Raw genomic sequence first — 14,365 nt, forward strand, 5'->3', positions numbered from 1 at the left:
TGTTGTTAGTTCTTGTGTTGCTTAATTTAGTTCCAAAATGCAGAGGCTACTGTTCACGAGCTCAAACACTAATATAGAATGCTCAGAATCCAATCTCCACCGTTCATAATGTAGATTCATGTGTTATGAACGTCCCTGCAAAATTTCAGCTCAATCGGACCACAAACGCCCATCGATCGGAGCTGTTGATCAAGACTGGACAGGCCGGGTCCGGACCGCAATTCCCCGGGTCCGGACCTCATTTCCAGAAACTAAAATCTTGCTCCGCAAAGCCGTGTCCGGACCGCCCATTAACATGTCCGGACACCCCGTAAGTTTTAGGCCCAAAAACGTGATTTTAAGTGGGTTAGGTCTAGGGTTTTGTCGGGGGTATATATACATCATTATAGAAGAGAGAAGTACGAATTTTCACCCCCAGAGAGTTCGTCGGAGGCTGTGCTAAGAGAGATCATATGTGGTGAGCGTTAAATTAAATCTCTTAGAGTTTTAGTTATTCCTTTGATAAATTTACGGTTGAGAAGTCTATCGGAAGGGTCCGGTAAAGGAGAATCACGTTGAAGAAGATTGTGAGCAAGGAGACGAGTTGTAGGCTTGTCGATCTTACAGAGCCAAGGTCTTGCAAAGGGTTGTAAGTGTTCCTAGTGTCTATAATCTCTGGATAATCTTTTGATAGTGATTTCCTGGGTTTGGCTGCCCCGAAGAGGTTTTACTTTTAGATCGGTTTCTAAAAGGTTTCCTCTTTGTAACCAAAATATCTATGTCTGCCTCTTTATTGCTTTATATATTTTGGGTGATTGAATTGTTTATTGCTTCATAATATTAATTCCGCATAAATTGTGATAAACAAGTTTTTGGAGTCGACATAACGTTTTTCAAATGTCTCTATTATCATAGTAGTATCATCTTTTACTCGAAACTAAAAGCTGACCTAGCTATAGTTTTGGGGGCAATAACACCCTCAAAATTTTAAAAGTCCGTCTAGGTTATTTGTCTTTTATGAGATATACATTTTAAAAGAATTTTTTGTCCCCAAAAATCGGTGTTTTTTAATTTTGTCCCCTATACCTAAAATTATAATTTCGCCTTGGAACCTTTAAGAATGTCTAAAACAAAAATGAAACCATAGAGAAAATAGCAAAGTACGTATAATTTGCTCATTATTGCAATATGATATATAGTTGGTGAACACAAGAAAGAAACTACGTACATTTGTTTGTGATATATTCTCACACTAGAATAATTGATAACACTTCTTAGAAGTGGGTTCCATCAAGTCATCTGACACTGGCGATATTGGAAGAGTCATCACCATTCTAAGGTGCACCACCAACCTTCTTAGATTCTTCTCCATTCACCACCAGCTCTAACAAATCCATCTGGCCAGTTTTGCCGTCCGTTTCTGCAATCTGTCTCTTTGTTGATTTGTAGAAAGTAGCATAGAGAATCAATTGGGCCATCGAAAATACTACTCCCACCACACTGGGTACCTGAGACCAAATCCACCGTCTCAATTTTTAGATGAAACCCAATATTGTCATTCTTACAATCATTACAAGCAGGTGATTTATGTTTGTTAATATGTTTTGGACGATGATTTTTTGTTTTTTATTTGACAAAAATGTTCTGATATGATATAAAGATAAAAAATTGTTATAATGTTTTTTATTATGTCTAAAAAATGTTTTCCGTTTTGAGTTGTTGTGTTAATGTATTTCTCTTATAAACATGCACTTTCAAGTGTACATTATTTGATGTGACAGCAAATATTTTCATCGAATTTAAAATTTAATTATAATTTTTATTACCACGTTAAAAAATGTGCACTTAAGAGTGCATGTATGTAGAAAATAACACCAAAAACAAATGTAACCTTTGTTTCTTTGCTTAAGATCATGGAGAGAGAGAAAAAGGGGGTTGAATATATGAAATTACAAGGATGAAGGGGTCAAATTGAATAAGAGCATAAGCACTCCAAGTAAGACCACTGAGAAAGCAAGTGAAGGACAGGAAAAAAGGCATATACTCCACACTTCTTGTGGTAAGCACCATTTTCTGCACCACACACAAAAGCATCTTCGTCAACTGATCAATATATCTTTGGTTCCAATACATGCATGTGCATGTGAAACTCCAACATTTCATATAGAAAAATAATTGCTATATAATCATTTCAAAAATAAAATAATAATAATAATAATAATAATTGCACCAAAAATCAGTACCATATTTGCATATAGGGTAATATATAGTAGATGGACTAACCATGACAACCAATGGTGAAGCGTACATCATGACGTTGAACAAAATGCATATGATGCCTACAAACAAAGACCGCTCCTTATGTGAATGGGATAGGGTTAAAACCAAAGATGTGGCAACACTGATGAATATCAGTTCCACTAGCAGTCCCAGCAAAATTATTATCCTATTTTTCCTGTCAGAGAAGACAAAGAAAATGATTATGTACATGAGCTCGAAGGCGATCCCGGTGCCTTCGATTGTCAGCACCAAGGTGCTGTGGGGGTGCACCATGGGCAGTCCGTACAAGGTCCATACCATGCAGTTCAATAGGGTTGCAAGGTATGGTGCTGGTGAGTAATCCTCCACTGACCCTTTCTTCCATATTTGAACAAAAGTTGGCCTGTAAATTAAATGTCATTATCATGAATAGATTTTTTTTTAAAAAAAAAGCCCAAGAGGATTGGCTCAAATAGTCGATTAATTTGGTTAATACTATGAGATTGGTTGTTTGAGTACTCATTTAGCCAATACACTAGTACATGTTTGAATCAATAGAACATCAGAAAATTCTGACGTTTTACCTATTAACACGTAAGGAAAAAAATTTTATTGACATCTATGCTTCTGGCAATCAACATGCGTCAGAAACGACACGTCAAAAAAAAATTTTGATGTGTCGGACACCATAAAACGTCAAAAATTTACAGTCAAGAAAAAATTGTTTTTTTTGTACTGTACAGTTCTTATTGGAGTCATGCATTTGGGAATATTTAACCGACAAGAAAGGATCATGAAGTTGCCCCATCTTGAAGCGGTTACACGTCGTTAATTAAGAGAAAAGAAGAGTAAAAAATAAAATATATAAGAAGATTTTGAGTTTGATTATTTGATCTTTCTAAAAGGGGAACTCTCTTTGTTGATGTTACTCGAAACTCCAAAGCCAGATTATCTTCCAAACTTCATCCAATGAAAATGATATAAATAAAGAAAAGAGAGAGGAAGGAGATAGCAAAATAAGGTTGACTCCATTTATGTTAATTAAACCTCTTGATTAACGGTATTGGAAAGCCAAAAATGCCCTTCAAGCCATCCAAAAAGACGAAATTATCTTCTTCTCTCTTTTGCTTAAATCCTTGTTAAAAGGGGCAAAATTCTGGGAGTGCCAAAAATCAGTGGCGTTTATATATATATATATGGAAAGCAAGCTTACAGTGGGGACAATAACAAGAAAAATGAGACAATGTTTCCTGAAAACAAGCAAAAGAACCCCACATCATCAGAAAATGCGAATTAATAATAAGTAATTCAAAGTATATAATTCTCTAGGAATTCTAGCCAATAATAAAATAGATATTTTAGAAATTAAACTAAGCGACCCACCTAGAACACCAACTGTCATTCGAGCAGCATCTGTAGAAACCATGTTGCTGGAGCCTGGAGCTCAAGAAGAACACTGAGAAATCTAAATTAACGAAAAGTGGATCTTTTTTCACGTTATTAAAGAGAGAAACAGAGAGATGGCAACCAAAACTGGTTGGTCATGTCAACTTTTCTTTCATTGTATTCTCGTATATTTTGTTTACAGGGATATTATACACATATATAGAGAGATTTGATATGCTATTCTTGGCTATACAGATTTTTAGGACTAGAATCATATAATTATTCCTATAATCTCTCTCATTTAATTCTCAATTGACAACTCATGCCAACACTCCCCCTCAAGTGGAAGCATCCAATTCTTCAATGCGCAACTTGTCTAATGAGTTGTAGAAATCCTTGCTTGATACGGCCTTTGTAAGAATATCTGCCAATTGGTCTTCTGACTTCACAAAAGGAAACCGAATTATTTTAGCTTCAAGATTTTCTTTAATGAAGTGTCTGTCAATCTCTACGTGTTTAGTGCGATCATGCTGGATGGGATTTTGAGCAATAGCAATAGCTGCCTTGTTATCGCAAAAAAGGTCCATCTCGGAGGTAGGGGCGAATCCAATTTCTATTAGAAGTCTTCTGAGCCATAGAAGCTCACAAAGCCCTTTAGCCATTCCACGAAACTCTGCTTCAGCACTTGACAATGCTACCACCTTTTGCTTCTTACTTCTCCATGTAACAAGATTTCCCCCAACAAACATGAAGTAGCCTGAGGTGGATCTCCTGTCCGTGGTGTTCCCCGCCCAATCTGCGTCTGTATAACCATTAACTTTGAGATGGTAGTTTTTGGAAAACATAAGCCCTTTTCCCGGGGAGGATTTTAAGTATCGTAAAATCCGGATTACTGCTTCCATATGATCCTTACTAGGTTGGTGCATAAATTGACTTACTACACTCACTGCGTAAGCAATATCAGGATGGGTATGTGAGAGGTAAATAAGTTTCCCAACTAACCTCTGGTATCTTCCTTTGTCTGCTGGCATTTTGCTTGGATATTCTCCGAGCTTGTGATTTTGAACAATTGGAGTGTCTGCTGGCTTACAATCCAACATTCCAACCTCGCACAGTAAATCTAATATATATTTTTTCTGAGAAAGAAATATACCTCGTTCTGATCTAGCAACCTCTATTCCCAGAAAATATTTAAGTCCTCCTAGATTTTTCATCTCAAATTCGGTTGCCAATTGTTTCTGGAGCTTAGCAATTTCCTCTGTATCATCCCCTGTGATGATCATATCATCGACATATACGATTAAAGCTGTTACCTTGCCCCGTTGGTGCTTCAGAAATAATGTATGATCTGAATTACTTTGGCAGAAGCCATACTTCTTCATTGCTTGACTAAACCGCCCAAACCATGCTCGAGGTGATTGTTTCAGTCCATACAGTGCACGCTGCAATTTGCACACAACTTCAGTCTTTGAAGATGCTGTGTAGCTTGGAGGAATATCCATGTAGACTTCTTCTTCAAGGTCACCGTGGAGAAATGCATTTTTTACATCTAACTGGTGCAATGGCCAGTCCAGGTTGGCTGCTAGAGATAGCAGAACCCTGACTGTATTTAGTTTAGCTACTGGTGAAAAAGTCTCTTGATAATCTACACCATATGTCTGAGTGTATCCTTTTGCAACTAGCCTCGCCTTATATCGTTCTATAGATCCATCTGCCTTGTGTTTAACAGAGAAAACCCATTTGCACCCGACCGTCTTCTTTCCTTGGGGTAGTGGAACCAAGGTCCATGTTTGATTTTTTAGTAGTGCTTCCATTTCTTCCTCCATCGCTTTAATCCACTTGGGATCCATTAATGCTTCCTGAACTGTAGTGGGGATATGACATGCAGACAGCTCATGTGAAAATGTCTTGAGAGGTTCAGGTAGCTTTTCAGTGGAGACATAGTTGGCAATTGGGTACCTTGATCTTCTTTGCTCAATATCTGGAGAATATCTATTTGGTGGCTTGCCTCGGTTATGCCTGAAAGGTAAGTTATATCCAATAGAAGTATCTATGTCATTTATATAGGAGGGTGTACCGATATTGCTTACCTCAGGAATATTCTCAGGAGATGGGCCTGTGGGTACTAAGGGGCGGGGGAGTTCTGGTTCTTCTCCTGATGGTGGAGGCTCCGTTTCCTGAGACCCTCTAGATTCAAAGGATATGTCTTGCTCCGAAGATGTATTTGTTGATTCTTCGCCACCTATTTGTGTGTTATTCTGCTCTTCAAACCATTCAAATGTTAGCCACTTCAACTCTTCATCTAGTGTCTCCCCCTGAAGAGAAGAAGTGAAGGCCGAGGAGGGGTAGAATGGTGCGGCCTCCAGAAAGGTGACATCCATGGTCACATAGGTACGCTGAGTAACGGGGTCATAGCAGCGGTAGCCTTTTTGATGCGCAGCATAGCCCAAGAATAGGCACCTAAGTGCGCATGGGTCAAGTTTGGTACGCTGGTTCTTAGGTAGGTGTACATACGCCACACATCCAAATATACGAGGAGGGAGCATGAGGGCTGGAGGTACAGAGACCGAGGCTGATAGGGACTGTAATGGGGTTTGAAAATTTAATATTTTGGAAGGGAGGTGGTTGATCAGGTAAACAGCAGTGGAAACAGCATCGGGCCAATGTCGTGTGGGGACATGAGCGCCAAGGAGGAGGGCCCGGGCAGTCTCAAGAATATGTCGATTTTTCCGTTCAGCTACCCCATTTTGTTGTGGGGTTTGGGGACATGAGGTCTCGTGTATAAGGCCATGTTGTTGAAAATAGGAGTGAAAGTGGTGATTAACATATTCACCACCGTTGTCTGAACGGAGAATCCGAATATGAGCGGAAAACTGGGTGTGAACCATAGCATGAAATGACTGAAAGACCTTAAATACTTCATCCTTATGTTTCAGCAGATATAACCACGTCATGCGGGTGCAATCATCAACAAATATCACAAACCAACGTACACCAGATACAATAGGTATGGGAGATGGTCCCCATACATCGGAATGAATTAAAGCAAATGGGGTATCACTTTTATTCATGCTTAATGGATAAGTAGCCCTATGACTTTTGGCTAAAATACACGTATCACAATTAAATTCAGAGGTCTCTACATGGGAAAATAAATTAGGAAACAAATGCCTTAGATACCCGAATGATGGATGTCCCAAACGACGATGCCATAGCCAAATCTGTTGAGGCTTTGAACCAGGCAGGGAAGACACGTGATGCGCTCGACCCAAACTGAAATCTTCCATGTAGTACAATCCCCCCTTCTTAGTACCACGCCCAATTATCTCCTTGGTGAGAATATCCTGAATAAGACAAAAATCGGAAAACATTAGCACTACACAATTTAGTTCTGTAGTAATTTGACTAACAGACAATAACTTGTGGGACAAGGAGGGAACAAGTAAAGTATTCGATAAATGAAGAGAGGGTGATAGGGTCACAGTTCCGGCCCCTGTGACCGGTGAGATCATTCCATTGGCATTTGCAATGCTAGTGCGCCTTGGAGATGAGTGGTGAGAGAGGTCTGCGGGGTCAAAAGTCATATGGTCTGTGGCCCCAGAGTCGAGAAGCCAATCTCCATGGTCGACATCGTGGCTATCACTAAGCAAGGCATGACAGAGATTACCTTGATCCACAAGAGAGCCATCAGGTTGAGAAGAGGCAGTGGGTGGTATTAGAGAGAGATACGGTTTTGCTGCCGCTATAGCAGCCTTGCCCGTGCCTTCAGCCATACCCCCAGTATCCCCTTTTTTTCGAGCTTGGAGTTCATGCCACCAATCAGGATATCCATGCAACTTAAAACAATTTTCACGTGTATGCTTCATATTACCACAATGAGAGCATTTGAGAGTGTCAGATGAGGGGCGGGCTTTAGGAGCAGATTTCCCAATATGTTGGGGAGCCGATCCAGAGAACCCAAGCTTGAGGCCTCTCGAAGCCAGCACTGCTCCTGACGGTGGTTCATGGTCCCCAGCGTTCATTACCGCTTGGCGAAGGGCCTCTCTGCGGACATGAGCATACGCTTGCTCCACTGTGGGAAACGGGTGCAGTTGTAACACGTCGCTGCGAATATTGTCCAGTTTGTCATCAAGGCCATCCAAGAATACATACACCCTTTCTTCTTGGAGAAGATTATTATATCGTTGAATATCAGCAGGGCACTCCATCGGATTTGGACGACGAAAGTCAATCTCACGCCAGAGACCTTGCAAGCCGGTGTAGTATTTTTCCAGGGAACCACCTGCTTGGCGGAGACGTGAGACACGGTGCCGGAGATCATAGACCTGGGAGGTATCACCACCGTCAAAATAGGTGGTAGCAACAGAGTCCCAAACCTGTTTAGCTGTGGGGAAGCGAATAAAATTGCCGATTAATGCCGGATCCATGGAGTTGATCAGCCAGCCCTTGACAATGGCGTTGTCAGTGCGCCATTTACGAAAGGATGGGTCAGTCGGAGACGGCGAGGTTAGTTCGCCATTGATGTAACCCAACTTGTCTTTGCCGGAGACGTACATCTCGACAACTTGGGACCATAGGGCATAGTTGGAACCATCCAACTTGATGCCAATCGGTAGGGCCGCAGGTTCAGAGGTCACGGTAGGAGCCTGAGCTTTGGACAAAGCTTCGGCCATCGTGGTGGTGAATAATTCAGAGAGGAGTGTTTTCGAGTTGGTGGGAGATTCTTCCATCTGGATTTGGGTTTCGGCGGCGGAGAGGGGTGTATTCTGGTTGGTGGGAGATTCCTCCGTTTGGATTGGGATTGGGATTGGGATTTCAGTGGGTGCCATAGGAGAGGGTGGTGGGTGAAAGGAGGCTAGAAGCTAGTGATGGATGTGAACAGGGAGCCAGATCGTGAGATGCTTTGATACCATGTCAACTTTTCTTTCATTGTATTCTCGTATATTTTGTTTACAGGGATATTATACACATATATAGAGAGATTTGATATGCTATTCTTGGCTATACAGATTTTTAGGACTAGAATCATATAATTATTCCTATAATCTCTCTCATTTAATTCTCAATTGACAACTCATGCCAACAGGTCATTTGCATGACATGTACGTCGTCGTGCAACCTGAAGCAACACATGGAAAGGACCGCCTTAAATGGAGCTTTGTAGAGAAATAACATTTCCATTTCCACCCACAAAGAGAGAGAGAGAGAGAGAGATGGCATTTGAGTTGAAGGCGAATCAGCAAATGCTGCAAATACGTACGCACATCTGAGGCATGCACTAGCATATTTGCTTTTAATTCAACAGCCCATTAGCTATAAACAAATCAGAGGCACTAACATTAATTTGTTTTTTTCTCTCTCTCAATTATAGCATCAAACACGTCATACAAATTTTGGAATTCTTTTATTTATATAGTCCACTATGGTTTGGGTGGTTCAAATATTTTTTTTTTATCTTTCAACATCAAAATCGATGCTAATAGTTTATTAGTAGGGTCGACATATAGTTAATTATTGCCGCTAATTGTTTTCTTATCTGAACCCGCAGGCAACATAATTTCCCGCCAGGATATTAGTGTCGACTCCAAAGTGAACGCTAATACTAAGTATTAGGATCGAGTATTAGCGTCCACTTTTGAGTCGACGCTAATAATGTCGACGCTAAAGAGCCAATTTCTTGTAATGGAGGACCATATAACGCCCACAAAACTGATATGATTATTTTCAATTAACTTTGAAAGTGTTATTGCAAATTCTTCCTAACCAATTAACTGCTAACTGACTGGTGGTTATTACGTACATATCCTAACTATTAACTTACTGGAGTATAAACATGCAAAAAGCAAAATACATGATTAGAGATTTCTAACATCAAATCATTTAACAACATTATGTAACATCAATTATAGACTCAGAACTTCCAACAAACATTGTATAATATGACATCGAATATCCAACTAGTCAAACCTAATAATGCGAGCTATTTGCTTGGCGTCTTTATCCTACTGAATTTCTCACTCTACTGCTGACAACCTATTAATTTATAAAACACCTAAGTGTTCAATAGGTGGAACAAAAAGAAGGTAATTGTATAAGTCCACAACTTAATAAGTAAGTTATCACAAAACCGGTTTATGTAATGATCCTTAAGCGAAAATTCATAACCTTTGAATATAAACAAGAGTTGTCGCAAATACAATGTGTTTTCTCCATCATCATACTTTAAGGAATAATATAAGATTTCGGCTCTCTTTGAGCTCAGGCATTTTGGAGCTAAAAGAGGAAGTGGCAAAGAGGTTGAAACTCGAAATGGGAACATTTGATATTGTTAATACAATTTCCGATACGGTGAATACAAGGACAATTCTCCAATCTTTTTTTGCAATCCTTCCTCAATCTGCAACACAATAGTGTTAAGAGAATTCACCGGCAATGTTCAAGTGGATCCTTTAAGTTAGCTCATTCTCGTGGATTCAATTCAAGAGTCAGAAATATATCGCGTACCTTCTTGCTTCGTGTGCGAGCCTATTTATAGGTCGGGTCGCTTTGAGCCAAAGATGGTAACCAGGCTGGAAATCTGGGATTCAGGAGTAATTCAATCAAATTAATGATTTGATCTTGTGACCGTTATAGGCAAATTGTATCCGCCTCGGTAGTTTAATGTGTATCCCGTGAATGGCGTCCTGCATATCCCGCGTATAATGAGCATGATATCTTTCCATATTCGTTTCCGAAAGTTTCATTTGATCACTATGATAGAATTGGTTGACAGCCTATCCCGGGCCACCCTTCTGGCCTCATAGATCCAAGAGGCAGGCATACCCGACCACGCTATCCTGAGATAGTGCTGGCCTTTGACGATGCCGACCTCCTTATAGATGTTGGGCTTTGATGACGTTTATACTTCTAGGCTGTTACGAACCTGGCCCATGGGCTCGGGCCGTATTTTATATGTGTAACAGATATCATGTATCTAGATGATGATAATGAGTGGGTATTGATAGCCTGCGATGCAAACTTGCAGGAGTGCATAGATATTTTAAGATCATCGACGGCCAGCAATATCATTAGGCTTTTGGTTCGTACTGGCTAATCCAGGGAGCTCCTATGAGAGCTATGAGGAGTGAGGATTAGTTTGTACAAATGAGCGACTCCGTTGATCCATTCTGTAAGAGATTTTCCTTTAAATTAAAGTAGTACCACTCTGTTGCCCCCAAACACTAATTCATTTTGATTAACTTGGAGTAATACTGGCAATTCCTTCATTCAAATTAACTAGTAACTAACTTGCTATTGGAAATTTTCTCAGTACCACTTTCTTAGATTATTGTCTAAAGACCTAAAAATTTTGTTTGAGTGCATAGGACAAAAGTTGGGAGTGTTACGTGTTCTCACTTATAGATGTGGCGCTCCAACTAAAAATTGTGTTTGTATGTACATGACGGAAGTTTGGAGTGTCACGTGTCCTCAATCAATTACAGATGTGACTCACTAGTTTGCGTCCTGTGTTTTGTGTGCACAAAACCTAAAATGCAAGTTGCAGTGTCGTGCATCCTCAATTATAGACGTGACACTCCAGCTTGTGTCATGTGTGCACGTGACATAAAGTGCAAGTTGAAGGTGTCACATGTCCCTAATTATAGATGTAGTACTCCAACTTGCATCTTATGTCATGTTCTCATAGGACGCAAGCCATAATAGAATCTAAATAAGTGTCTTGAAATTTGTTGGGATATTTTGCTAATGCAACCCTGTAGTTCTTTTCTTTTTTTTTTTTTCTTCTTCTTTTTTCTTTTTGTAATATTCAACGAAATGATAAAATCAACCCTAGTAGGGACATTTGTAATGCACACCTATACCTGAGTAGAGTGGGAAATAAATGTCCCTATTATCATATTAGTATCATCTTTTACTCGAAACTAAAAACTGACCTAGCTATAGTTTTGGGGGCAATAATACCCTCAAAGTTTTAAAACTCCGCCTAGGTTATTTGTTTTTTATGAGATATACATTTTAAATGAAATTTTTATCCCCCAAAATCCATGTTTTTTAGTTTTGTCCCCCAAATCTAAAATTCTAGTTTCACCTTGTTTGAAACCTTTAAGAATGTCTAAAACAAAAATGAAACCATAGAGAAAATAGCAAAATATAATTAGCTCATTACTGCAATCTTATGATATATAGTTGGTGAACACAAGAAAGAAACTACATGTGTTTGTGATATATATTATCACAGCCGACTAATAACACTTCTTTGAAGTGGGTTCATTCCATCCAGTCATCTGACGAAGGCAATGGGAGAGTCCTCACCATTCTAAGGTGCACTGCCAACCTTCTTAGAGTCTTCTCCATTCACCACTAGCTCTAACAAATCCATCTGGCCAGCTTTGCCCTTCCTTTCTGCAATTTGTCTCTTTGTTGATTTGTAGAAAATAGCATAGAGAATCAACTGGATCATCGCAAATACTGCTCCCACCCCATTGGGTACCTGAGACGAAATCCAGTCTCAATTTTTAGATGAAACCCAATATTGTCATTCTTACAATCATCACAACCAGGTGATTTATGTTTGTTAATGTGTTTTGGAAGATGATTTTTTGTAATAGATAGTGTATTTTTCTGACGTGACAGTAAAATTTTCCATTGAATCCAAAATTTAATGATAAATTTGACTGCCAAGTTAAGGAATGTGCACTTGTTTGTAACCTTTGTTTCTTTTTCTTCTTTTTTTTTTTTTATCTGCTTACGATCATGGAGAGAGAGAGAGAGAGAGAGAAAGGGGGTTGAGTATATGAAATTACAAGGATGAAGGGGTCAAATTGAATAAGAGCATAAGTACTCCAGGTAAGACCATTGACAAAGGAAGTGAGGGACAGGGAAAAAGGCATATACTCCACACTTCTTGTCGTAAGCACCAATTTCTGTTCCACACACAAAAGCATCAATCCGTCAAAAAAGAGAATAATAATAATAATGATAATAATAATGATGATGATGATGATGATGATAATGAGCATAGTTCCTTATCCTTAAGAATTAAAGTAACAAGTACAACCAAATATTTACAAAAAACAAATATATGAATTCAGCGTCAAACATAAATACATGTCCATTTGCTCCTAATATTTGTTAAAGTATTAATTAAATAATTAAATTTTGTCATTTTCTAATGGCTTAAAATTTTAAAATAATTACTATATAATTTAACATGATATTATAATAAAGATTATGAATCCAAACTCCATCTCCAATTTATCCTCCATTTTCTCCATTTTAATATATATATATATAGTCGCCGTGTTTTTACTTCTTGATATAATTTGTTAGTACATCATTTTAACCTAAAAGTATGAATTTTACAAAGTTACATCGACAATTCACTATCGTGATTATAACTGATCGATCAATATATCTTAGATTTGCATGGTAATATATATATATAGTAGATCGACTTACCATGACAACCAATGGTGAAGCGTACATCATGACGTTGAACAAAATGCATATGATGCCTACAATCAAAGACCGCTCTTTATGTGAATGGGCTAGGGTTAAAACCAAAGCTACGAGAACGCTAACGAATATTACTTCAATCAGCAGGCCGAGCAAAACTTTGAGCCTCTTTTTCTTGTCAGAGAAGATGAAGAAGAGGATTATGTATGCGAGCTCGATGGTGATCCCCGAGCCGTTGATGGTCAGCACCAGGGTGCTGTGGGGGTGCACCATGGGCAACCCATAAAAGGTCCAGACCAGGCAATTGATTAGGGTAGCAAGGTATGGTGCTGGTGAGTAATGTTCCACTGACCCTTTCTTCCATATTTGAACAAAAGTTGGCCTGTAAATTAAATGCCATTATCATGAATAGTAATAAAATAAAATACAATAAATAAAAATATGTATGCAAGGGTCCGTTCAAATGATCAACTCATTTGGTTAATATTACGGGATCGACTATTCGAGTACTCATTCAGCCAATACATGGTTCTTGCGAACGGAATCATGTATATGGAAAAGTTTACCCAACAAGAAAGGGTCACAAATTGACTGTGCATTGAAGGAATCCAGGTCGTTAAGAAAAAAGAATAAAATATATAAGAAGATTTCGAGTTAGGTTATTTGTTCTTTCTAAAAAGTGAACTCTCTTTGTTAATGTTACTCCAAACTTTAAAGCCAGATTATCCTTCAATAAATAACAAAAGAGAGAGAGAAATGGGGGGAGGTTGATTACAATAAGTTAAAACCTCTTGATTAACAGTTGGAAAGCCAAAATGCCCTTCAAACCATCCAAAAAGACAAAATTATCTACTTCTTTTTTTTGCTTAAATTCTTGTTATGGAGGCAAAATACTGGGAGTGCCAAAAATCAGTGGTATTTGTATACATATGGAAAGCAAGCTTACACTGGGGACAAGAACAAGAAAAGTGAGATAATGTTTCCTGAAAACAAACAAAAGAACCCCACATCATCAGTTTGAATTTAATTATCTGAACAAGAAAATGGTAATTAATAATAAGTAATTCAAAGTAATTCTCTAGGAAGTATGCATGAAAGTATATCTTCTTTTATTTTTTCAGAAATTAAACAAAGTAACCCACCTATAACACCAACGGTCATTCGAGCAGCTTCTGTAGAAACCATGTTGCTGGATCTGAAGAAGAACAATGACAAATATAAAAGAACAGTGGATTTTTTTCACGTTATTAAAAGAGAGAAAGAGAGAGAGATGACATCCAAAACTGGT

At 38.7% G+C, this 14,365-nt stretch overlaps 3 protein-coding genes across 3 annotated transcripts in view; all 3 read right to left on the bottom strand.

The window, feature by feature from the left end:
* Positions 1-1,312, bottom strand: part of LOC132174409 (bidirectional sugar transporter SWEET4-like) — a 2,812-nt gene extending 1,500 nt beyond the window's left edge. The window contains exon 1 of the mRNA XM_059586070.1: positions 1,251-1,312. Within this exon, the coding sequence (XP_059442053.1) occupies positions 1,251-1,312 (62 nt within the window). The remainder of the gene's footprint in view (positions 1-1,250) is intronic.
* Position 1,313: 1 nt separating this feature from the next.
* Positions 1,314-3,664, bottom strand: LOC132173299 (bidirectional sugar transporter SWEET4-like). The gene is made up of 5 exons (XM_059584755.1): positions 3,622-3,664; positions 3,452-3,488; positions 2,263-2,641; positions 1,933-2,052; positions 1,314-1,487 (listed from the first exon to the last, which is right to left on the bottom strand). The coding sequence occupies exons 1-5, from the start codon at positions 3,662-3,664 to the stop codon at positions 1,314-1,316; spliced, it is 753 nt and encodes a 250-aa protein (XP_059440738.1).
* Positions 3,665-11,826: 8,162 nt separating this feature from the next.
* LOC132176333 (bidirectional sugar transporter SWEET4-like) lies at positions 11,827-14,352 on the bottom strand. Its single transcript, XM_059588509.1, has 5 exons — positions 14,220-14,352; positions 14,024-14,060; positions 13,081-13,459; positions 12,426-12,545; positions 11,827-12,112 (listed from the first exon to the last, which is right to left on the bottom strand). Exons 1-5 carry the CDS (start codon positions 14,260-14,262, stop codon positions 11,939-11,941), a joined length of 753 nt encoding a protein of 250 aa, XP_059444492.1. The 5' UTR covers positions 14,263-14,352; the 3' UTR covers positions 11,827-11,938.
* Positions 14,353-14,365: the final 13 nt, after the last annotated feature.

The sequence above is a fragment of the Corylus avellana genome, chromosome ca3 (assembly GCF_901000735.1).
Source record: "Corylus avellana chromosome ca3, CavTom2PMs-1.0".
NCBI lineage: Eukaryota > Viridiplantae > Streptophyta > Magnoliopsida > Fagales > Betulaceae > Corylus > Corylus avellana.